The sequence below is a fragment of the Cyanistes caeruleus genome, chromosome 17, assembly GCF_971803275.1.
Source record: "Cyanistes caeruleus chromosome 17, bCyaCae1.hap1.1, whole genome shotgun sequence".
Taxonomy (NCBI): Eukaryota; Metazoa; Chordata; class Aves; order Passeriformes; family Paridae; genus Cyanistes; species Cyanistes caeruleus.
In genome coordinates, this window is record NC_141717.1 from 2,237,992 (window position 1) to 2,262,668 (window position 24,677).

At 52.4% G+C, this 24,677-nt stretch overlaps 1 protein-coding gene across 6 annotated transcripts; it reads right to left on the reverse strand.

The window, feature by feature from the left end:
• On the reverse strand, positions 1 to 24,467 carry CFAP70 (cilia and flagella associated protein 70). 6 transcript variants are annotated; one of them, XM_086854117.1, is made up of 27 exons: positions 24,085 to 24,467; positions 23,288 to 23,393; positions 20,878 to 21,064; positions 20,491 to 20,586; positions 20,101 to 20,180; positions 18,916 to 19,089; positions 18,341 to 18,523; positions 17,856 to 17,947; positions 16,729 to 16,828; positions 15,569 to 15,703; positions 13,786 to 13,920; positions 12,616 to 12,707; positions 10,913 to 10,973; positions 9,553 to 9,744; positions 8,828 to 8,959; positions 7,886 to 8,011; positions 7,259 to 7,392; positions 7,045 to 7,160; positions 6,738 to 6,893; positions 5,674 to 5,769; positions 4,915 to 5,003; positions 4,048 to 4,194; positions 2,507 to 2,668; positions 2,270 to 2,359; positions 1,262 to 1,363; positions 397 to 444; positions 1 to 151 (listed from the first exon to the last, which is right to left on the reverse strand). In XM_086854117.1, exons 1-27 carry the CDS (start codon positions 24,264 to 24,266, stop codon positions 71 to 73), a joined length of 3,294 nt encoding a protein of 1,097 aa, XP_086710243.1. In that variant the 5' UTR covers positions 24,267 to 24,467; the 3' UTR covers positions 1 to 70. The 6 variants fall into 6 exon arrangements, with proteins under 6 accessions (XP_086710243.1, XP_086710245.1, XP_086710246.1 ...); XM_086854119.1 differs by having other exon boundaries at positions 24,033 to 24,269; XM_086854120.1 differs by having other exon boundaries at positions 24,126 to 24,220.
• Positions 24,468 to 24,677: the final 210 nt, after the last annotated feature.

Below are 24,677 nucleotides of genomic sequence, written 5' to 3' on the forward strand. Positions count from 1 at the left end.
CTCGGCCCGGGGTGACTTTATGTGCCCGGGGTGTCTTTATGTGCCCGGGGTGTCTTTATGTGCCCGGCGCTCAGAGAGAAGGGTCGCCGAAGCCGAAGCGTTGCTGGGCGGCGCGGATCTCCCGCAGCAGCGCATCGTTCTGCAGGCCGAGCTGCGGGCAAGGGGAGTGGGGTGAGGGCCGGGGTGAGGACCGGGGTGAGGGCCGGGGTGAGGGCCGGGGTGAGGACCGGGGTGAGGACCGGGGTGAGGGCCGGGGTGAGGGCCGGGCTGCCCGGGGGATCAGGGGCTGTTCGGTGGCTCGGCTGCGACACCGGCGGGACCGCCGCACCCCCAGCTCGGCAGGGAGCAGGGTGAGCGGTGCGTGCTGCCTGCAGCCCCCAGGGCACGGACACGAACCTTGACGGTGTATTTGTAGCACTGCTCTGCCTCCAGCTGCCGCCCGCCCTGCGCACCGCACCGGGGAGCAAATCGTGGGGTGGGTTAGGCAGGAAAAGACCCCCGACACCATCAAATCCACCCATTCCCTCAGCACTGCCAAGGCCACGACTAAACCGTGACCTCAGGTGCCACACCCACATGGCTTTTAAATCTCTCCCAGGGATGGGGATCCCACCACTGCCCTGGGCAGCTGTACCAGTGCCTGACCTCCCTTTCCATGAAGAAATTTCCCCAATATCCAATCTAAACCTCCCCTGGCCCAGCCTGAGGCTGTTTCCCCTTGTCCTGTCCATGTTCCCTGGGAGCAGAGCCCAACTCCCCCTGGCTGTCCCCTCCTGTCAGGGAGTTGTGCAGAGCCAGAAGGGCCCCCTGAGCCTCCTTTTCTCCAGGCTGAGCCCCTTTCCCAGCTCCCTCAGCTGCTCCTGCTGCTCCAGCCCTTTCCCAGCTCTGTTCCCTTCCCTGGACACGCTCCAGCCCCTCAGTGTCTGCCTTGTCATGAAGGGGCCCAATATTGGCCCCAGGATTTAGGGGCCTCAGCAGTGGCCAGCACCCCAGGAAAGAAATGGGATCTCCATGAAATGAGATTTGTAAGAAGCTCAGCAGGGAGGACATGCCCTGGGGCAGTCAGCACCTCAGGGTGCTGCTTTTGCCAGCCAAGCACTTGGATTTCCCAAGCTTCCCCCAAGAACAGCCCCCAAACCTTTTATCACAGAGCTCTACACCAGCTCTTCAGGTTCATGAGCAGATGCCAGCCCCCCACACAGCATGATAAACCCCCCCATAAATCCCCACTCCATCAGGCTGGCAGGGGCCGGGCACTCACCTGCAGGCAGATGAGGGCAAGATATCCCCACACTTCAGCGTTGGTGTTATTTAGGGCATTGGCTTCAGAGAGAGCATCTTCTGCTTCCAGCATCTCTTCCAGCTTGAGGGAGAGGAGAGGCATGGAGAAATGACAAAGAGCAGGCAGAAAGAGGTCCAAATTGAACTGGGATTGCTCTAACAGCAGAAGAAATCAGTGCAGCAAAAACTCCCCTGAGAGAAATGCAGGGGAGACATGGAGTAATCCTCAGTGCCAGAGCATCCAGATCTCCAGTCTGGAGCAGGAGCTTCCCAGTGTGTGGGATCACACACTATTTCTAAACTGGCCTCCAGCTGTAAGGAAAGCAGCACAAACCCCTTCACCTCGAGGAATGGACTGACCCAGCTCCATGAGGAAACATGGCTGTGTTCCTGCTCCCTATTCTTGCTGAGCAGCAGCTTGGAGCAGGCAGGCCACCACTCACCTCCCTGACCCGATTCCACAGCCTCCCAGGAGGTAAAGATTTGGCCAGGGTGGAAACAGAAGTTCAAATTCCTTCCCTGACTGCTTCCTCAGCTAAACTCCCTTGGTGGAGCCTGGCAAGGTGTCCCCTGGGGAGATACTGCACTGCTGGTGGCAGGGTGTCCTTGGCAGCCCTTCAGAAGTGCTGGATTCCCTTGGATAGGGAAAGCACCGAAATTCCTCCCTGCTGACATCCCACTCAGTGCCTCGGTGATGACATGCAGGTCAGGAACTCAGAGCAGAGCACAGATTGTTTGCTAATCTGGGGAAGGAGGTGCTGGCAGGAGCTGGGATGAGGGGAAAGGATGTCTGTTCCCAGAGCAGGGGCTGAAGATTGTGACACCATCCGGATGCCACGCTGGGGCTGTCACAGCACACAGGACATGATGGCCTTTGGGAGCACTGGCTCACAGGCAGCCAAGAGTTGCTTTGGAGAAGGGGATGCTGCAAAAGCCAGCCCTGTGCCACCAGCTGAAGCCCAGAGGACATGAAGGCAGCAGCACTCACCCTGTAGCATGCGATGCCCACGCCCAGCCAGGTGAGACAGGAGGCAGAGTTATCACAGGCGAGCAGGAAGATCTGCTTGGCCCGGCCGTACTGCCAGGAGAGAGACACACATCCCTCTGCACCATCACATCACTCCACAGACAAGGTTTCCGTGGGGACAACCACTGTCCCCACTGCAGCTGGAGGAGTGATTTGTTTTGTGGTAACTTCCGCTCCACAGCCCTGCTGGCTCCTCACCTCTTTTTCTTCCAGGTAGATGGAGCCCAGGCGCAGGTAGACGAAATGTATATCCACAGCATCCTCCACAAAGCTGATGACTCGCTCGTAGCAATCCTTTGCTTTGTCAAAGTCCTTCTGCAGGTAGCACAGGTGCCCTTTCTGAGCCCAGACATTTGGATTCTGTGCACCAAAAACCAGGAGTGAGAAACGGATGAGAGAAACACCTGAGAGGGGGGCTGGGACACTGCAAGCAGCAGAAAGGAGGAGCTGAGCAGTGTTTAATTGTATTATCACAACTCCCTGTGCAGTGCTCCAGGCTGGGGATGGTGTGGCTGGAAGCTGCCTGGTGGGAAAGGAAAGACCTGAGGCTGCTGGCTGGCAGTGGCTGAACCTGAGCCAGGTGTGCCCAGGTGGGCAAGAAGGCCAAAGGTCATGGCCTGTGTCAGCCATGGCAGGGGCAGGAGCAGGGGCAGGGGCAGGAGGGCAGGGGCAGGAGCAGGGACAGCAGGAGCAGGGACAGGAGCAGGGCAGTGCTTGTGTCCCTGTGCTGGGCACTGGGGAGGCCACAGCTCCAGTGCTGTGTCCAGCTGTGTCCAGCTGTGGGCTCCTCAATTCAGGAAGGACCCTGAGAAGCTGGAGTGTGTCCAGGGAAGGGAACAGAGCTGGGAAGGGGCTGGAGCAGCAGGAGCAGCTGAGGGAGCTGGGAAAGGGGCTCAGCCTGGAGAAAAGGAGGCTCAGGGGGGCCCTTCTGGCTCTGCACAACTCCCTGACAGGAGGGGGCAGCTGGGAGGTTGGAGGTGGTGGGGTGGTGTTGGGCTGTGCTCACAGAGAATGAGGGACAGGATAAGAGGAAACAGCCTCAAGTTATGCCAAGACAGATACAGACTGGTAAATATCTTCACTAAAATGGTGGTCAGGCACTGGTACAGCTGCCCAGGGCAGTGGTGGGAGTCACCATCCCTGGAGGGATTTAAAAGCCATGTGATGTGGCACCTGGGGACATTGTTTAATTGTGAACATGGTAGTGCTGGGGAATGGTTGGTTTTGATGATCTTGGAGGGCTTTTCCAATCTAAACAATGCTATAATTCTGTGATATCAGGGCAGGGTTTATGGAGAGTTAAAGTCTGTGGGCTGCCTACAGGACACCAGCAATGAAACAGCATTCCCAGGTGTCATCTTCCCCCTGCCTTCCTTTCAACCTGCCTCCCCAAAGCCACCTTCCTTGCAGAGAGCTCAATAGCAACCTTGTTTGTAATGAAACAGAACCTGGTTGCCCCACCCAGGGAGAGAGGATCAGGATATACCTATTCAGAGAGAAGAGAGAGGCAGATGCTGCAGAGGGAAAGGCAGAGACAGGCTCTGAGATGCTGCCTGCCTGTGCAGGGAGTGAGTGACAGGAGGCTGGGGCAATGGGATAACAAAGAGAGCAGTGCTGCAGCCACAGCCTGGTGTGACTGCCCTCCCACTGAAATGCTCTGGACTAGCACTGGGATGGTAAAGTGGAAATGAAGCAGGGGCTCTGGGCTCACACACACACTGGCACTGAATGGGAATTACCATGGGGTTGATCCGAATGGCCTCGCTCAGACATTCCTCACAGCTGGGGAAATCTTCCTCCAGCAGGTGGGTCCAGGCTAGTGCCAGGTAGTAGGCAAAGGTGGGGCCTCCCTGAAGCAGCTCGTGGGCCAGTGCCTTGTGAACAAACTGGGAGGAACAGCACAGGTTAAGGGAGCAGGGACACCCCAGCAGGACAGGGCAGGAGAGCTGACACCTCTCTGACCTCCACAAGCAGAAAACACAAAGGAAATTTCTCTTTCCCCTCTTTTGAATGTTGGTCTAGTGGAAGGTGTCCCTGCTCTAGTGGAAGGTGTCTCTGCCCATATCAGGGGGTTGAAATGAGATGGACTTCCAGTTCCCTGCCAAACCAAACCATTCCAGGATTCTATTTAGTTGTGTTTTGCTTTAAGCATCTCTCTCTGCCATGTCAGATTTAGGCAGGCAGCACAATGTGGCAACCAGAGAGGTCCCAGAGATGACTTGGTGGGATAGGCACATTCCACAATTGATACAAAAATCACTCTAACATACACAAGTGTCTGAATCAAAGGAGTTCAGGGATCTTGGAAGCATCACAATAATGGATCCCATCTCTGAAAGCACAGGGAAGAGCACCCTGTACCATTTCTGAGTTGTTCCCTCTGCAGCAGGCAGTGCTGGGCTGTGTGTCCACAGCCAGCATTGTGGGCTCAGTACTCTGCCTGGCCACACTTTTCCATCTCTGGGCAGTGGTGGCTTTGCTCCCTCTTGTGCTCAGCCTCTGGAGTAGCCATGGCTCGTTCCCTGAGGCCAAGAAAGGGGCTGGCTGGAGCTCTTTGGGAATAAACCAACCTCCCTTCCCATTCCTCCACTCCCTGTTAAACTGACCTGGACAGCATTGACTTTCATCAGGAATTCCACTGTCTTCATGAAGATTGTGCAGGGAGGTGGCTGAGGTCCTGGAGCAGGACATGATGCTGCAAGAAAATGTGTCTCTGTCAGTCCCAAAGTGGGATTTCTATTTCTGGAGCCAGAGCAGGGCCTGAGATCCCAGTGGGGACAGAAAAATCCCTGCAACATGGAGCAAAACCCAGGAGGTGGCAGAGGAGGCTGAAGCAGAGATTAACTCAGCATTTCTTTCTGAAGGGCTTAAGTTTTGTAGGAGATCTGAAAAGAAATTACGCTCTTCACCCACTAATTTTCCAGTCCAAACCCAGAGGAAAAAGGTGGAAATGTAGGAATTATGCTTTTCAGAGACAACTACAGTGAGGCTCCTGCCTCCCCAAACCAACCAGGAGGCCCTGAGGCACCCAGAACTGCCATTTCCACCACCACTGGGCTGTGGAGGAGGCAAATCCCACACCACACAACCAGAGGGGATCCCTAGGGATCTGGCATCTCAGGAGGAAGAAAAGGAAGGTGCAGGATGCAGGGACATAAGGGGGAGAGCTGCATTCACCCACTGGCTGTCCATCCTGAGATGTGCTGCTCTAAAAATCAGGGTGAACCTGCTCTGCCTGCAGATTCCCTGGCTCAGGAGAGACAACAGGCCTTGGCATCACGGGGGCCATGGCTCATTGCTCCCACATTACTCCACACTATTCCCACAGGACCATCTCCCAGCTCTCCACATCCCCATTCTCAGACCTTCTGGGGCTTCCTGCAGTGCTGCTGCCTCTTCCTTGGGTGTCACACACTCCACGACTTCTGGTGATTTGTCAGGTGAGCCAGGTGGAATCTTCTCTGGAATGAAACCCCCAACAACCATTAGCTGGAAAGCCACAAATTTCCCCATTTAGAACATGATTCCACAAAAAAAAAAAAAAAAAAACTAAAACCAAAAACAAATCAAACAAAAACATATATATGTATGTATGTATGTATGTATAAAATAGCTATCAGGTTTTCAAAGCTGGGAAGAAATTTCTTTGCAGGAGGCAATACCCGGGCCTGGGGTTTTGAGCATAGGATTACCATGTGAAGCCAGAAACAGGTATAAATGAGGCAGGATGAGAGGAAACAGCCTCAAGTTGCACCAGGGAGGTCTGTATTCAATGATAGCAAAAACTTTATTCACAGAAAGGGTGGTCAGGCATTGGCACAGCTGCCCAGGGCAGTGGTGGAGTCCCCATCCCTGGAAGTGTTCAAAAGCTGTGTGGATGTGACAGCTGGGGACATGAGCTAGTGATGAACACAGCAGTGCTGGGTTAACAGTTGGACTCGATGATCTTGGAGGTCCTTTCCAGCCTTAGTCATGCCATGATTCTATGAATATCCCTTTCCTCATAATCAGAAGGGACAAAAACCCACATGTGTCACGAGCCTGCCTGCCTGAGGCACTGTGCATGAGTGGTGATAACGTTACAAATAAAGCCAGTCAGCATTTCCTGCAGCCTGGCCAAATATTTGGGACTCAGGACAGACAGTCTCAGTTCAGGCTGGACTCAGAGGGGCTCCAAAGGAGGTCTTGGCCTCGGGGTCACTGCCAAGCAGCTGGTTTGCCCTTCGGATTGGTGAGGCAGGGCTTTCCAAGCTGTGTTGGGAAATCACAGTGACAGCTTCCATAGAATTCTGTTCCAGCTCACAGTCCACATCTTCTACCTTTACCCCTTCTGCTTCTCCTCTTAAAAACTCTCCTCTGCTTCCACTGTTCACCACACTGCTCCAAGCCCCTGCTTGCTGTCAGGGCAGCTCCTGGGTTTTCCTGTTACCTGGGTCTGTGCTAGGAGAACTGGGCTTTTTCCCTTCTCCCTCAGCAGCCTCAAGGATTCTCCTCTCCTCCTCAAGCTGCGCTCGCAGGAGCTTCTTAGCCTCACGGAAGTTCCTTTCTGCCTGAATATCATTATTCTGCAGCTCATAAAACAAACCTGTGGGAGAGAGAGCAGCATCAGCAGACCCAAAGGAAATAAAATCCTCCTCTTAGTCCTCAGCTTGGAGCAGGGAGAAGAGGACTGGGGGCAGGAACAATACTTGGATCTACAGGAATACCTTGAGCACCAGACTGGCTTGGTTTTGTACCTGAGAGGGTCCAGGCTATGATGCTGGATGGCTCCAAGCAGCAGGCATCCTCAAAGAAAATCTCTGCCTCTTCATAGTGCTGCAGCTTGACAGCCACAATCCCACAGAGCAGCAAGCTGGGGCAGGGGCAGAGCAGTCAGCCTTGCAGCCCCTGCAGTGGTGTGGGGGATACACTCCACACTCTCCCCAGCCACCCACCAGAAGCACTTAGCACCTTTGGATGTGCTGGCGGTCCAGACAAAGGGCCTGCTGGAAGCACTCCTGGGCTTTGGTGGCATCCTCGTACAGGAGGCAGAAGGCTCCATAGTCCAGCCAGGACTGGATGCTGCGCTGGTCCCGAGCTATTCTCTGGACAACAGAGACCACTGGAGTCAGGATCAGCACATGGAATGGACTGGGGAGGCAATTCTAGAATGACCATGGCTTCCCTAGCCACCCCAGCCCAGCTGAGCAGGAAACAAGCCCTTGTCTGTCACATGCAAGGGTGTCCCCTAAACGGGATTGTGCTGAAAGCCCACTTCCTCTAAGCCTTCTCCACCTAACACCCCTCTAACTCCAGCTGATACCTCCTAGAGCCCATTGGCCCCAGAACTGACCCAGCACATTCCATTTCCCCTGGCCTCGAGGCTGGAGTCCTCGGTGACCTGGCCAGGGTCTCACATCCTGCAGAGAGCAGCATCTCCCTGGGAAATCCCTCCCGTTCAGTCTGAGTATCCCGGTGACGCGCAGCTCCTTCCTCCCTCCACCACGGGCTGCCTGAGCGTGAGCAGTGGCCCCATTGTGATGCTGTGCTGTGCCAGGCCACACAGGTGATGGCAGGAAAGAGCTGGGGCTCCCTTACCTGCTTGTAGAAGAGAGAGGCCAGTTTGAAGTCCTTGTTGGCTTCAGCTTCATGAGCAAAGAGCCAGAGCTGCTTCCTGGTTGTGCAGGGTGGAGGGGCAGGAGAAACATCTTCCCCAGACAGGAGCTGGTACGGAAGGAGACAGTGTTAGCCCTGGGGAAGGGAAGAGTGGTTCATGTGATCCCAGTGTGGCAGCAGGTCCCACACCAGCACTGCACCCAGTACAGACCAGTATTGCTGGGGCTGGGCACTGGGAAGGGCAAGGCGCTTTGTGGTGGGACACACTTCCGTCATCCCCAGGTACCTCTGTCACACAGGCACAGGGCAGTGTCAGTTTTTACAAGGACATGGAGTGACAGGACAAGGGGGAATGGCTTCCCACTGCCAGAGGGCAGGGATGGATGGGATATTAGGAAGGAATTGTTCCCTGGGAGGGCGGGCAGGCCCTGGCACAGGGTGCCCAGAGAAGCTGTGGCTGCCTCTGGATCCCTGGAAGTGCCCAAGGCCAGGCTGGATGGGGCCTGGAGCAGCTGGGATAGTGGAAATTTTCCCTGCCCATGGCAGGGATGAGATGAGCTTTAAGGTCCCTTCCAACCCAAACCTGTCTGTGGTTCTATGATCATTCACAGCATTCCCTAGATCAAGGTGATGACAAACTTCAGTGGGGCCACTCACTGGTGACCCCAGCTCCTGCTTTGTCCAACCACCCTCACCATGTGCCAGCTACAGCAGCTTTACCTGTGGCACCTATCCCACCATCAGGATTTTGAGCTGTGGGATACAAAGGCACTGGATTCCTGCCTCGAGTGTGGCTCATGGTCCACATGTGACAACTCCAGCAGATGAAAGCACGAGCCTGCTTCTGTCCTGAAGGCAAAAATCCTTCACCTGTCCTGGACCCACAGTGAAGCCATGGCCTGAGTAACCCCGATCTCCCCATACCTTGTTCAGGGCAATGTGCATGTGGTCCACAAGGTACACGTAAAGCTCACTGAGGAATTCCTGGAGCTGCTCCTTGGTCTCAAATGCTGTGGTCTTCAAGTATTTCTCCCTCACAATCTTCACCACAGAATACTGTGGAGACAACGGGCATTGGACAAGGCAGGTTCCCCCCTGTGCCCCCCACCAGCTCTGTAATCAGACAGAGCCTGAAGCTCCAGCTTAGTTCTGGGAAATAAATCCAGCCCAGCATTGATAAAAGCAAAAAAAAAAAAAAAAAGCAAGCAAGGAGGATTTCCTTTCCCACCTCCCTGACACAGCCTTTAGGGACAGCATGTGGATGGCTCATCTCCTCAGAAAGGAGAGGGGGTCTCCAGGAAAAGTGTGGCTGAGGCTGAGCAGCTGAGAGAGCGGAACCTCCTTTCCCTGCTGGGGCACACTGGGAATGTGAGAGCAGCCACCTTTGCCTTTCTCAGGTTATGAGCAAATGGATGTGAGTAGCTCCCATTGATAGAAGTGTTCTCTTGGTGTGGGACCAAAGCAGCTTGGTGCCCCCTATTAGAGGGGAATCCTGTCCCCTCAGTGCCCACTGCAACAGCTCCAGGTGGTAGGAAAGGATTCTGGAGCACCACATCGTCCTGAGTTACCACCACAGAGCAGCAGTTCCTCACTGAGAAACTGTCACGACAAAACAACTAGGGAAGCAAAAATCACAAAGGAGTCTTCACCTTAAGCTGTTCCTTAAAAGCAAAATATTTCCCAGAGGTGTTGAGCTCGTAGTTGAGCTGACGCTTTTGTTCCTCCAGGGTTTCGTGGTCCATCGTTCCCTGGTCAGGCAGCTGCTTCCCAAAAAGCTCATGGTATTCCTTCAGGATGTCAACAGCAATGCTGGTGACACGTTTGTGATAATCTTCCACCACCTAGGAAAGAAATAAATAAATTTCACAAGCCACTTATGCAATCAACCTTGATATGTATTTGATTTGCCACAGCCCACGCCTCCCATTAACTCCACCTGACTCAAGTCTCAATTAGTCTGTCACACATCCTGTCCATGCCTAAGGGCTGAGAAAATATCTGCAGGTAAACATAAAAGAGCTCCTTCCTGCTAGGATTTTCCATCACAACCCAGTATTCCAGTCACTGCTATCTCTCCAATAGCAATATAATTGGCTGTGAGTAAAATATATCTCATTTACTGGAAGCCTTGAAACCCATGGCCAGCCCTCTTCAGCAGAACCTGTAATCTCCATAATCTTGATCCTCAAAAATTCTTGGTGACCTGAGAAAGGTCAGGGCTGATTCTCTTCAGGTTTGTCTGAGTCTGATGAAGTACAGGGGCTGGTCTGAGACAAGAAACTGTTGAGACTACCCAGGATATAAATGTAAGGTTTTCCCAGCACCTCATTTACTTCCAAACATCCCCCATGTCTGCCTTCCCTCCTTTTGCTCCATCCCTTCCCTCTGAATGGGATGTGAACACAAGTGGTGAATAGTTCCCAAGGCACACTGCTGGGGGAATAACACATACAGAAATTTCATTTTCTGTGTATTTCATAGAATATGTTGAATTGGAAGGGATCCACAAGGATTGAGACCAACTCCTGGCCCTGCACAGACACCCCAACAATCCCACCCTGTGCATCCCTGAGTGTTGTCCAAATGCTCCTGGAGCTCTGGCAGCCTCGGGGCTGTGCCCATTCCCTGGGGAGCCTGGGCAGTGCCCCAGCCACTCTTTTCCTAATATCCATTAAAACCTCTCCTGACACAGCTCCAGCTGTTGCCTTGGGTCCTGTCACTGATCACAGAGATTGAAGCTTCCTCCCTTGTGAGGAAGCTGCAGACCCCAGTGAGCTCTACCCTCAGTCCCTCTTCTCCAGGCTGAACATTCCAAGTGACCCCACCACTCCTTATATTGCCCTATTCACTTCTAGACCCCTCACCACCTTTGTGGCCCTGCACCCTTGTCCTCTTCAAACCTCATCTCCATGTTACTGTGGGCTAAGAATGAAGACTCTGTTGTGTGAGAGGGATGAGGGCAGGGTGGGGTGGCAGAATGGTGACAAGGCCACAGGCTCTCACACGTACCTTCCTGGCTCCTTCTGTCCGGGGGGGCAGCGCAGGGCGGGGAGGAATCAGCTCCTTGATCCTGTCAGTGAGAGCAGAGGAGAGATCAGCAGATCCACTGCCAGAGATGCTGGCTTGTGTAGTGTGAGGGCTCCACCCTGCCAGTGTGTCCGTGAGACACCTCACAGGCACCTGGGAGGAACCCTGAAGCCTCAGACCAAGAGTGAAACAGGTCCCTACAACTGATGGTTGTGGTTTGTCATGACAGGGTTAACATTATTGCTAGCCCAAACTGCTCTCCTGAAGCAGCAGAGCTGTATCTTGGAGCTTCCTGTAAGGAAGGAACCAACCTGAGGAAAGCTCTGTAGAATTTGGTCACTAAACAGCCCAGACCCACCTGATCCATCAGCTCCAACATCACCTGGTTTGGCTGTGGCACCTCATCCCTTGGCCACACATCGGCCACCAACCTCAGACCCCCAGACACCACACAGCCCTGCCTGGGCCTCTGCTGGAGGTACTGGACCTTTCATCTTTACATTAGCATCTTTTTAACTAAGACTTCATTAAGGTGGATGAGCACTGGAGCAGGATTCTCTGTGGAGTCTCCTTCCCTGGATATATCCAAAAACCATCTGGACACAGAGTAACGTGCTCTGGGGAACCTCACTTGAACATGGACATTGGACTAGGTGACCTTCAGGAGTCTCTTGCAAATTGAATCATTTGGGGATTCTGGATTAAAACCCCTGGTGCCAAACCAGCCTTAATGAACTTGTTTGTTTGTTTTTTTCAACATTTCGTGCTTGCTGGACACCAAAACTCCCTCAGTCCTCAAAACAGGACCATCATTTCAGATCCATCCCCCCAAACCAAGGTGCCACAGGCCTTGTTCAGGTGCACACAAGCAGATGAACAAGGAGGAGTTACACTGAATCCACAGAACAGTAGAAATGTGTAAAATAGGCCAGGAAAAGGTCTGTTCTAAGAGAGGTTCACCTTCCCCAGCCTGTTTCTCCTGGAAGACAGCAGGGAGCAGTGAGGACAACACACATACCTTCAATGAATGGATGATATTTCTGTTTGAGAGAGACATAAACCTGCACCTCTTATTCCTTATTAATCTCCTACATTTTCTATTTTTTATTCCATAGATTAGATGTTTTATGCCTTTCTAACCCATAACACAGCAGGGCTCCCACTGGACAGGAACTGGAAGTCTCAAAGCAGCAGAGATGAAAGAGCAGCTCTGCAGCAGAATGACATGAAAGCTAACATAAAAGCTGAGGAATGGGTAAAACATTGTGAGAAAGCTTCTGGAAAGCTAAAAATGAGAGAATGCTCTGGTGAAGCAACAGCAGCACTACCCAGGGCAGCCCATGCTGGTGGCCAGGTCTGACCAAGCCACTGAACATCACATGCAAGAGGCAAGCACATGGGGATTAGAGGGAAACAAAGCCCAGACAGGAACACAGACACTGCTGTGCTTCTCTGGTGTCTCTTGTTTTGAGAGGAATGGCAGGGAGATGCCAGCTGGGATGAACAAGTGTTTTCCCAACACACCAGATGCCATGTCTAAAGCAATCTGGCCAAATCCTCCCCCTGATTCCTGTGGGCTTTGTCTCAGTCCCTCTTCATGGAGTATTCCAAGGGGGGTTTGCTGAGCAAGCCTCTCACCACACTGCAGAGAGGATCTGTCAGCCCCACAGCCCATCCTTACGCACCGCCGGACGAGCTCCTCCCGCAGCCGCTTTGGGACCAAGGGCCTGTCCAGCTTTATCTCCATCACCAGGAATGTTCCTGCCTCGTTATATTGCTGTGGAGATAAACATTGCTCCCTGTGTCATGCTGTCTGCAGACAGTGCTGGCACAGTGAAATACTGAGCACACAGCCACAGATCTCCAAACTGCAGAGATCCAGCTTGTTTTATAACCCACCCTCAGAATGAGTTACAGCAGCAAAATCTAGCTCGAGAAACCAGGCTAGGGAAAAGGAGAGAGCCCAGGTAATCAATCTGCCTGCAGAAAGAATGTGCATTCCAGAGAAAGAAATCAAAATATGAAGGGATAATTTAAATAAATGCCTGACAATTTGCAGAGACCTTCTAGCCCAGTGCCAGTCTGCTCTCCAGGTGGACGTCACTGGAAGAACTCTGGGACAACGTCTACGTAAAACATCCCTTGTCCAACTCACTCTTGAGGAATTTAATTGTGTGAAAGGTGTGAGACACCAGCACGGTGATGCTCTCCAGACTCTCCTTCTCTTTGGAGAGACATAATTATCTGTCCTTCAAGGCTGAGATTTGTGACATTTTCAGATTCTCCAGTGCCATCTGACAACTGGATTTTGGATGGCTTGAGTAACTATTAGGAAAAAGAAAAGATGTCTCTTGTTTCAGACTCAATAAATCTCGAATCTTTGCAAGTTCAGGGTGTGAGATGGCACATTTGTTCAGGCAGCACGTCCTAAGACTTCAGATAAGGGAAAGCTGCAGCTTCCTTACAAGGAGCAGCTCCAATCTCTGCTCTCTGTGACCAGTGACAGGACCTGAGGGAACGGCTGGAGCTGTGCCAGGGATGGATTAGGCTGGATATCAGGGAAAAGTTCTTCCCCAGAGGATGGCTGGGCACTGTCACGAACCCAAGGCTACCAGAGCTCCAGGAGTGTTTGGACAACACTGTCAGGCACAGGGTGGGACTGCTGGGGTGTCTGTGCATGACCAGGAGCTGGACTCATGATCCTTGTGGATCCCATCATGTTGAGATTCTATGAGTCTAGGATAATGAGTATCTCTCAGCTGGCTGAGGCACCACAGCATCCATCCTGCATGTCCCAACTTCCTGTGACACAGAAACAGAGCAGCCATGGTGCCATGAGCCTCCCCAGGCCTTACCGTTGTACCCAGATCTTTCTCTTCCTTCTGAGCCTTACTGGGAGCAGCTTTGGAAACAGGAGAGGACCGCAACACTTCCCTGGCCAGACTGAGCTGTGACCTGCGATCCCGGAAAATACTGTGCTGAATTTTGGTCTGAAAAACAGAGGCAACAGAGAGAATCAAGGGACTAAGCAGGCTTCCTCACTTTTTTGCCTTGACCGTTCTCATCACAAAACACACTGTTAAAGTGCATTTAAGTCTTAAATGCATTAAGAAGTTTTAACTTCATTCTCTCCTCCTAGAGGTCAGCTGCTGGTGCTCCAGGCCAGTTCTGATCCTGTGTAGCTGTGATGCCTCAGGTTAGACTGTGAGACTCAGTGGGGGTCTCCTCCCCTCAAAGAGCTCTGTTTTCACTGAGGACTGGCCCTTGATCTTTGCCTGAGATATGTGGTGAACATGCTGAAACCCGGATCCATGGTCCTGAATTCCTGGTGGGATCCTAGACCTGCCTCACAGCTATGGACTTGCCTGGTGATGAGGGCTGCTGGATGAATCTGGCTACTCTCACCAGGCCTGCTCCACACATTTTTGGGGCTCTCCACCTGCCTGACAGCATCTCTTGCCTCCCAGCTCGTTTTCTGGTGTGGAGCAGCCTCCCTGACACCCACCAGGGAATTGCAAGGAACAGGTTAGTCAGACTGTGTGTTTACACAGTGTTTGACCACCTAGACAGGCTGTTCCCTCCCACACATCCCGGTTACAGGAACTGGGCTAGCAAGAGTTATGGGCATCCTGGAGAGAGGATGGAGCAGCAGCAGGAAAACTTAGACCAAGAGGCAGCCCAAAACATCTGGAGAATGAGAAGGACTTCACTTCTGACAGATAAATGGCACAGGACAAGCAGCACTGTGCAGCCAAGGGGTCATTATTCATGGCAGGGAAGCAGAGCCCAGCAGACACACTCGTGCCCAGCCCAGCTCTGCAGCAGCCAGTGGGAACAGGGAGTCAGGAGAAGGGCTGGAATTCACCTGGCCCTGGCACCTGGACCACAGCCCCACAGGGAACACGGGTGGTAAAACCAGGCTGTGCATCTGCCATCCTGAAACAAACTCAGGTCTGTTCTAGGAAGGACAGACTGTGGGAAAATGGAGATGTAACTGTCACTCTTAGTAACAGAGAGGGAAAAATGCAAAGACAAATAAACCTCGATGAGCTAAAGCTGAAAGAGCTCCAGTGACAGCTTTTTTGGTGGTTGCTGGGGGTAACACGATCCTTTTAAAGCCACTGTTTGCTCTTCCCAGCAACACAGTTGCCCATGTTCCAGACTGGGAGAGTGCAGCATGCTGGCAGAGGAGGGAGTGGAGTGAGATTTCAAGCCTCTCTCAGCCCCCAGACCTGCTCACCTCCCCAGAAATCCCCTGCCATGAAGAAATCTGTGTCTAAAAGCTTGTATCATTACTTTTCTCCATCACCAGGAGGGCACTCAAGGTTCAGATCCATCTCCAATTAGCACACTGTCCACCCTGCCTGCTCCCAAACACCCTCTATCCATCCTGACTGCTCCCAAACACCCTCTGTCCACCCTGCCCGCTCCCAAACATCCTCTGTCCACCCTGTCTGCTCCCAAACATCCTCTGTCCACCCTGCCTGCTCCCAAACACCCTCTGTCCACACTGCCTGCTCCCAAACACCCTCCCTGTCCACCCTGCCTGTTCCCAAACACCCTCTGCCCACTGTCCCTGCTCCCAACCCCTGAGTGCAAACCCAGCTGCAGAGCTGGAGCAGAGCCTGCTGCTCTCACCTTCTCAAACACCTCACTGTCCTCGTAGTTAAAGACACGGAAGGCCCCTCGGATCTGCTTCACCCCAGGGCACAGCAAATGCACCATGTTGACATATGCCACGCCATGGAAGGCAATCTGCTTGTCCTCATCTCCCTGGAAACACAGAGCAAGGTACTGAGATCCTGAACAGGCTGTTATTCTCCTTAAGGGAACAAGGTCACCAATCTCATTAAGAGGAGGCCACACAGCAAACTGATGCACCTGATGAGCCCATGCTTCTGTCACTGGCACGCAGCCGAGACAACCTGGATGAACACACTGGAGCCATTCCATATGTAGAATATTAATTTTATCCCAACCCCCGTGGGGTAGCTTTTCTAATTCCTGCACTCTGCTGTTCCTCAGAGTGGTCTTGTTGAGATACAGCTGAAAGGTCATCAGCTGTGTGGTTAGAAATCCAGGTGACACTACCAGAGCTGTGCAGCTCAGGCTGGACAGAAACCAAGTGGCTGAGGAGGTGTGGGAGGTCTGGCTGGAAGGATCATCAGAGCTGCAAAATCCTGGCACTGGTGAGTGCTGAAAGGGATTTACACCAACTTATATGGCTTTGCCCTGGGATAGATTAGGAGCTCTCACACAACCAGCTGCCAGGAGCAGAACCATTCTCTAAGGAGCTCTTTCTTTGTTAAACCACCCTGGTTTAGATGCAAAAGCATAACTTATCTGCAGCCTGAAAAAGAATGCATGAACTTTTTCAAGCTGTTCCAAAACTCCACTGGACAAAGATCAGCTCAGTGAATTACTTTCAATTCTCTTCAAAGCCAGGCTGGATGAGCCTCTGAGCAACCTGGTCAAGTGGAAAATGTCCCTGCCCATGGCAGGGGGTTGGAAGAAGATGGAGTCTGGGGTCCCTTCCAATCCAAACTATTCTGTGATTTTAAAAGCCACCCTCTCCCTGTCCCCTTTCCAGTAAGCTACTACAGACCATCAGCAAGAGCTATAACAAAAAAATATGACCCTGTATCTATTTAACAGCCCTATAAAGCTGATTTTTCACAAACCCTCCTGCTCTCTGACTCACTTTGGCAGCTTCAAGGCTGATTTTGGTATCACAAAAGTCTCAAGAGGAAAATGCCTGATAATGCAATGCTACTCCGCCAGCCAGACCCCACTTTTACCTTGTCAATTTTGGTGATTTTCCCTTTGCCAGCTGAGGGTATGTACATCCTGCAGACCTCCACAGGCCAGTAGCGGCACTCAGCAATGCGCTTCTGCAGGCTGGGCACAAAGCAGATGCAGGAGTCACTGAGGAGCTGCAGAAACCCAGCTGGAGAGCCCCACCACCCTCTTTTGTGCCCCAGCAGCCCCTCTTGGGTTTGCTTCACCCTATTCCCTCAGGAAATACCCTCAGGCCATGGGAACACTGCGCTTTGGGGCAGGTTCAGTACATTTTCTCCTCTACCCACTGCTGTGTGCATTTATGGCACAGCCAGCTCTAAAACAACTGTGAGAACAACACACTGGGTTTTCTCTCTCCCTTGGTTACTTCAGAAATAAGTAAGAAGGAATGTGATTAACTTTGGTATAAAAACTGAATTGTAGAGAGCAAGTGGATCCTGAGCTTGCATTCAATGTGGCTGGTGACTCTGACACCAGCAGGAAGGTGGATGGATGTTTAGGGAAAAGAATTTTAAAAATCAAATAAGATACAAGTGACTATTTCCACACAAGGAATAATTTGGCTGTGAACTGCACAGCTGAGGCCAGAAAATAGCAGGATTCGAAGATAAATGGAACACTCATCCTGATCTTGAGCATATCTGGAGCTGCTAAAGGCAACACTTATCCAATAAAAAAGCAAATGAAGAGTGCCTACATGGAGTGAAAGGTTTGAACGTATTTGGGATTCAGTAAAATCTTAATTAGCAGCTCAGAGGAGAGCTGTGCATGCCACTCTACTCCATGTCTGCTCACCATAACTCTGTCCCTTCCTTCAAACAATGGAGGGACCAGCCCTAGCCCCAGCTGCTGGCAGCAGGAGAGAGCATTTGTGGCCTGGAGACAGCAGCTCCAGCCAATTCATCTCCCAGCACAGCACAACAAAGCTGCTGCCAGCAGTTCAAGGCACTTCAAGAGCTGTGTCCTTGCTCAGGTGAACACTTGTGGCCAAGAGACAGCAGCCATGGGAGATGAGGCAGAGCCACAGTTTGACCCCTAAGTGGTCCAAGGTCCAAGCTGTATGTTGCAGCTCCTTGCCTCAGGTTATTCTGAGCATGTTCTGGGGTGGGATGCTCAGGTTCCTTACACAGCCACTGCAGCAGCGTCCAGGAAACAACGCCTTTCTGTGTCCCACACGATTCTCTTCATGCTCTCAGCCTGGATCCTGAATTCCCTGTCCTGTGAGAAACAGCGTGCAGTCAAAGCCAGGACAGCAAAGTCCACAGCCTGCATCATCCTCAGAAGTGTCCCCAGGAGAGAATGTGAGTCAGACAGAGGTGTCCAAGTGCCCATAGCCAGGCCAGCCCCACAGGGAGGCTCACAACCTTTCCTGGAGGCACCATCAACATTAAGTGCCTGGCTCATGGGAGATAACAGCTCTCAGCTCAGTGTGGGTGTTTTCTGGGACCAGACCTGCCACATTTTCCCTTGGGATGTCTCCAGCAGTACGTCAGCATGTCTGCTGCCCCAGGGGAACCACCTCTGTGCTGGACACTGCACAGTGACCACCCCCTCATATCAAACCTCTCAGTCCCTCCTGGTTCTCTTCCAAACTTGCCAGTCCTTCCTCACCTCACTTTTTGTGAGCTCTCCATCCTCATCCTCATAGGGCCCACCAACAATGAAGGAGTCAGGTATGTTCAGAGCTCCAGGGGCCAGGAGGGGGCCAATGGGCCAGTTTTTGGGCCGGGGCAATGGTTCTTTTTCACCATCAGCCTTCAGGATGCCATTCTTGAAAAGTAATGGCAATTCTTTCTAGAGAGACATGAGAAACAAAGGATTTGCATTTCTAACAGGAGCAGGAGCAAGAGCCAGCTGCTCCAAGCTGGGATAACAAAGCAAAAGAACAGTACAGGGTGCCTGGCTTGGAAAATGCACTCCACCACACACATACAAAGGATGGAATAAAAATAAAGAGCCACGTGGAAAAAACCCTGCCAGTTTGAATCCAAATCTTTCCAAACAGACCTTTGTTTGTGTTAAAGAAACACATCACGCCACAGAAACTCTGATCCCTCCCAACAAAGGCTGCTGGTGCACAAGCACGGAAGCTGTGCACCCCACGTGCCTGAACACTTGTTCCATGGGGTGGAAGAACAACCCAAACCCAGCCAAACCCCCTGTGACTGTGCCTGGACCATTCTCACCTCACAAGCTGCTGGTATTTGCAAGCAAGCCATGTAGTTTTGCTGGGTGTCACAGGTAAAGGCTGTAGGAACAGAATAAGCTGCCTCCAGCGTGATGCTCAGGAGGTTCCCACTTGAGAACTGGGTGGCAGAGAGCAGGAGCTCTTTGGTGCTCACTATCACTTCAAGGCCACCCTGTGAGACAGACAAAGTTGAGCCAGTAAACAGACAATTATAACTTGCCTGCTCTTAGGGAGAAGCAAGCAGAAACCTAAGGCCAGAACATATAATGTTATCTTGTGCCTCATCTCTGATATAGAAGAAAACAGCCCAACACAGCAAAGGAATTTCAGGACCAATTTGGCTCAGCTGTGGTATTTGTTTAAATCACAGCCTGGCTGAGGTATGGCACATGCCCCAAGGGCCTCACAAAATGAGCTGTGGAGAAAGAGGCAGGGTCTCATGAAAGGAGCCACAGAGAAAGAACATCAAGGGTGGAAAATGATGCTTTTCCCCTGGTGACTCAGAGAGCTTTGCCTCTGCCCTATCTCCATGCTCTGTGTGCAGCCTTTAATTACCTGTCCCAGCCCTGGATGGATGGTGTGTGAGGGAAAACCAGCTGGTCAGCATTTATTACCTCCCTAATGAGTGCCCCCCCACTTTGCTCACTGTGAACTCTTCTTAAACACAGAGCTGTTAATGGGATATCCACCCCTCCAGTTCGCTCCCGGTGCTCACTGCGGGCAGGCTCAGGAGCAAAATTGGACACAGTTTCCCAGCCTCATACTTCATTCTCTGTTTTAGTCACTGGGTACTTTGCAACCTGCTGAATGAATAAGGACCTTGCAGGAAAGGCAGTACAATAAATGGACTCAGACATTTTATCTGCATAAAGGAAGGGTAATAAAGCTGGGCAGGTGACCCTGCCATTGCCTTTTTGGGGGTTTTCAGCACTGTGCTTTCCATCTTTGTTATTTTTTGCAGAGCAATTGGGTAGCTGCACACATTAACATTTCCCAGCACGACCTCACCTATCAGAGGGAAGTAGGGACAGACGTCAGAGGGAGCGGGAAAGGCCTCCAAGCCTGTAACATATAGGGCTGTACCACATCCGTGATGAGCCAGGCAGCTGAGTCATGTTCTCCCTCCCACTAAAAAGCAGCAGAGAGCTGAATGAGGGAAGGAACAGTTCCAAATTCCACATACCGTGGCCTCGGGGTGAAGCATCTCTGATGGGGAGGCAGGCACTGCATACAAAGGAGCAAAGACCTTCAGTGAACGCACTCCTGGGAACAAACAGGAATGAGAACAGCCTGAAGTGAGACCCTCTGCAAAGAATCATAGCCATGGAATTATTTGGGTTGGAAGGGACCTTAAGGATAATCTTGTTCCAGCCCCCTGCCATGGGCAGGGACAATGTCCATGAGGCAAAATCATGGTCTGATTCTGAATGCTGAGCTACCCTCTGTCCCCCCTGAGTCAGATTTTGCAGAGCTATGAAGGTCACTTTGTCCAAAGGAGATAAATATAAGCGGAGATCAGAAAGTGCCAGGGAGCAAGGAGTGGTCATGGAGGCTGTGAAACTCAATGTTATACCTTGCAGCAGAGGTAGAAGGTCCACCACAGCCTGGGCAAGAGGAGTGATTTTCTCTGGTTTTTTCCTCTCCTTTGGCCCCACTTCTAGCACTGTCACTAGGGACATAAAAAGAGAGGAGCTGGCAGAATTCCTTGGACCAGCAGGTCGAGCACCAGGGAGGGTCTGTGTGAGCTCTGGCACATGCTCCTCTTCCCCTCTCAAGGCTGGCAAGCACAGCAAAGCCAAAGAAGCATGGGCCAATATGAAAGGGGATTCTTCCAGCTGGCAGAGATGGACAAGTGCTGAGAGCCTCCCACCACTGCTGCTGAAGTGCTATTCCTGAACTAGTGACACCTGCAGTGACAGCACCCAGCTCCAAGGTGGGACATCTGGCACCAGCTACTTACAGAGCAGTGGTTTCTGCACAAGGACATCCAAGGGGTTGGGCCCATCAGGGCTGCACTCAAAGCTGGTGCTGAAGTCATATTCTGCTGTCCCATCTGGCAGGACATGAGTCTTGGAGGAGTCTCCCAGAACTGCTCCATTGTACTCCACACGCACCAACGTAACCAGCACACTGCTTTTGAGAGTTTTCTGTCAAAAAAAGAGCTCAGTGAGCAGCTGGCTCTGTGACAGCATCCCAGGATCAGAGTTCCTCTGGCAGCAGCTCGGGTCAGTGACCAGGACAGGGCTCACTTGTGGGGGTCTGTTCCACCACTGGAATGGGGAACAGGAGCAGAGCTTGGCCACACTGAGACCTCACCATTCCCTGTCTTTAGGAGGGAAATTTCCTGTTTCACCATGCTGTGATGCCCCAAAGATTATCAGGAGCTGTGGCAGGGGAGATAGAGAGGTTCAAGCTTCACCTCAGGAAAGATACATCTAAAACAAATCCCAAAATACTCCACTGATATTTTTGTACTTCCAGGAAGCTTGAGACCTTTGCTGTCTCCTAAGAAAGCAGCTCTTGAGCTAGAAGGATGAGCTCACAGGACACCTGTGGATATCATGTGCTGCAGAATGTCCTGAAATGGACAAGAGAAAACAGCCTCAAGTTGTGCCACCTAAGAGGTTTAGATTGGCTATTAGGGAAAATTTCTTCACTGTCAGGGCAGTCAGGCACTGGGACAGGTTCCTCAGGGAATTGGGGGAGTTCCCATCCCTGCAAGTGCTCATAAGACACTTGGGAACATGCTTTTGTGGTGTCCTTGGCAGTGCTGGGTTAAAGGTTGGACTTGATGGTTTTAGAAGCCTTTTCCAACCTAAATGATTTTGTGATTCTGTGAAATCAAAGGAAAGGCTCCAGCAAGTTCTCTGTGAGCTCTGCAATGGTTGTTATACCAATTATTTTAATCAGAGATGAGGAGATTCAGATTTTACTGCGAATTTCAAGTGTCTAAACAGAGGGGTTTAAACAGGGCTGGAGAGGGGCAGTGAGGGCACAGCATGTGGCAGTGGGGACCCACATGGGCAGCACTGGGCACATCCACAGCAGAGGAAGTGCTGGGCAGCAGTACCAAAGGGCTCCCTGCAGCAGAAACACAGTTTAGCTCTCAGTCCACAGAGCAGTGGCTGAACACAAGGACCATTGTACCCAAACCCTGCTTTTCCTTAGTGCTGAGCCACAGGGATGCCTAACCCACCCTCAGCTCCCTCTCTCCCTGTCACTGGGGTAATTAGTTCCATGCTAGTTCTTACACAAAAAGAGATCTCTTTCACTTGGTTTTAATTTTCAGCCCTTCTCACTGTCTCCTTGAGCATACATTCTATGAATGGCTAAACAGAAGAATCCAATTAACCTTTCCCTGTACCATTAATTATCCAAGACTCCTCTCTCATCCTTCCCTACATTGCCTCTAATTAAGCAGATTCCACACTTATAGCTAGAAGTGGATTCCACATTCTTACAGACAGATTTTTTTTCATATTGTTGCTGTGATTATTGCCCTTTTGTAACCTCCCCCCCCCTTTAGTCCAGCCCTTTCTCACGGTGGAGCAATCAGAACCACAAAGCAACATTCCAGATGCAATCAATCCAGGAGTCTTTTCTTCCCAGCATTGTTTATCCTCCTCTCACCTCATACCTCACCTAAGCTGCTGTTTGCTGAATCCATCAGTGTAAGAGGTACTTCAATACTACAATGTGAAAGCCTCAAGCAGGTGCATTTGGATTGCTTTTTCTGTCTGCTGCTGGAGCAGAAGCAGGGATTTGCATTTTTTTTCTGCTTGCAGCAGGAGCTGAGCTTCTCCTCCACATTCCCTCCCAAATGCCAGTTCCTCTGGAAGACTTTAAGGACAGCTGGGTGCATCACATGGAAATCACAGCAGTGGTGGTTTGATTGGCACCAGCTCATAGCCTTGAACTGGATCCACTGCCTTTTTAAAACCAGAGCCACCCTATTGCTTCCAATATGATTTAAACCGCTGGAGCTGGGATGAAAATCTGGTTTTACACCCAAGGTGAGGTCCTTTCACAGGATTTTGTCTCACTGATCCCATTTTTGCTGTGTTCTGCTTAAAAAACCTGCCATTTCCATACAGTTAGAGGAGGCAGAGAGGAACATTTCACCCCAGTATCTCTGGCCTGCTGCTAGGGAGGTGTGTTCCCCAATTGATGTGCCTCACAAGCTTTTTCCTTTGTGTGAACTCAGGAGGGAGGAGGAAGCCACAGTGAAGCATTGCTGAACTCCTGATACCCCCATCACTCCTTCCTTCAGCCTTATCACCCCCCCACCTGCTCTCACAGGGGATTCCTGTGCACACAGAATTGCTCTGGCTTTTTTTATTAAATTAGTAGAGATATTTTCAGAACTTTACCAGGTCCTGTGCATTCACGACTGTGATATGTACTGGTATTGGCTGTGACACACTGGGAAGAGCGGGCTCCTTCCCACCAGGCAGCCCCGCAGGGACCTCCATGGCTCTGCAGGAGAAAGAATGAGGAAAGAAACATGAAACTGCTCCATTCCTCTCCCAGATACCTCTGCAGGACACAGCAGTGCTGGTTGCAAGTGCTATTCAGGGCTTGGCTGTCAAAACACCATTGAAAGCAGAGGGCTTTGGCAGTGACGAATCTCTCACGAGGTGCAGGGGGAGGACTGGGAAAAATGTGAAAATTATCCATCTCTGTAAGCTTCACCCAGCTGCAGCTCCCAGGAAAGGTGAATTGTGCCAGGCTGCTCTCGGCTCCCAGTACATCCCAGCTACTCCCTAGCTCTCTTTTACTCCTTTTTTAAGATCATGGTGACACCACGGGCCAAAGGCCGGGGGCCACCAGCCCATCCCCTCATGGCTCCCAAATGCCGTGGGGACCTGGCTCCATCTGCTCCTCAGGTTTGTAAATCCCTCAGGATTCCCTCAGGGCTCCCCATGGCCCACTCGCCTCACACCCCTAGGGTCTGGATTCCCCCTCAGGGCAGGATTGATGGGCTCGGGGCTCCTCTCAGCCTGGTATGGTCCTGCAGCCCCTCACCGACGGTCCCGGGGCTCCTCCCGACCTGGGGTGCACCTACAGCCCCTAACCCACGGGCCTGGAAGCTCTCCTGCCCCTGCAGCCCCTCACCGACAGCTCTGGAGGCCCTCCCAGATCCCGGGGTGATCCTGCAGCCCCTCACCGGGAGCCCGCCGGGTCACCGTGCGGCACCGGGGCTCGAACCTGCGGCTTCCCCGATGGGCGGAGGGCTCGCGTCCCGTCACCACAGCGACGCGGCTGCTCCCGCAGCACCCCGAAACCTCGCGGGACCCCGGCCCAGCCCCGCGCGTGGGGGCGTGCCCGTGAGGCCGCGCCCGCCGCCATGTTGGGTGTGGGCAGCCCTCAGCAGCCGCGGTGGGGCGGGGGTGTCACCCGCGCCGTGCCGTGTGAGCTGGCGGTGGTGTACGGCCACCGTGTCCCCCTTTGCAGCTTGGTGTGCCCGGCTGCAGCCAGAGCTCACTGCTGGCCTCCGCCCCGGCTGGCACATGCTGTGGTGCCCACCCAGGCACTCCCTCACACCCCGCTGGGGACCTGAGGGGGTGGGAGGGGGGTTCCCGCAGGCCGGGCTGGGGAGGGGGGGCCCTATGGCGGGGGGCTGGGGCAGTGACTTTGTGTCCCTATGGTGGCAGAGGGGTCCCAGGGGCTTGGGCAGCCCCCCGAGCTCCTCGCAGGTTTGCGGTGTGGGACGCTGCAGGGTTTTCGGGCACCCCGCAGCCACCAGCGCGGCTCTTAGGG

Coding starts and splice junctions, on each gene's coding strand:
- CFAP70 (XM_086854117.1), bottom strand. CDS start 24,266: ATGGCGGCGGGCGCGGCCTCACGGGCACGCCCCCACGCGCGGGGCTGG. Junction 18,524..18,915: donor AAATACCAGCAGCTTGTGAG/GTGAGAATGGTC, acceptor ATGTCTCTCTAG/AAAGAATTGCCATTACTTTT. Junction 5,004..5,673: donor ACTGCAGGAAGCCCCAGAAG/GTCTGAGAATGG, acceptor ATTTTCTTGCAG/CATCATGTCCTGCTCCAGGA.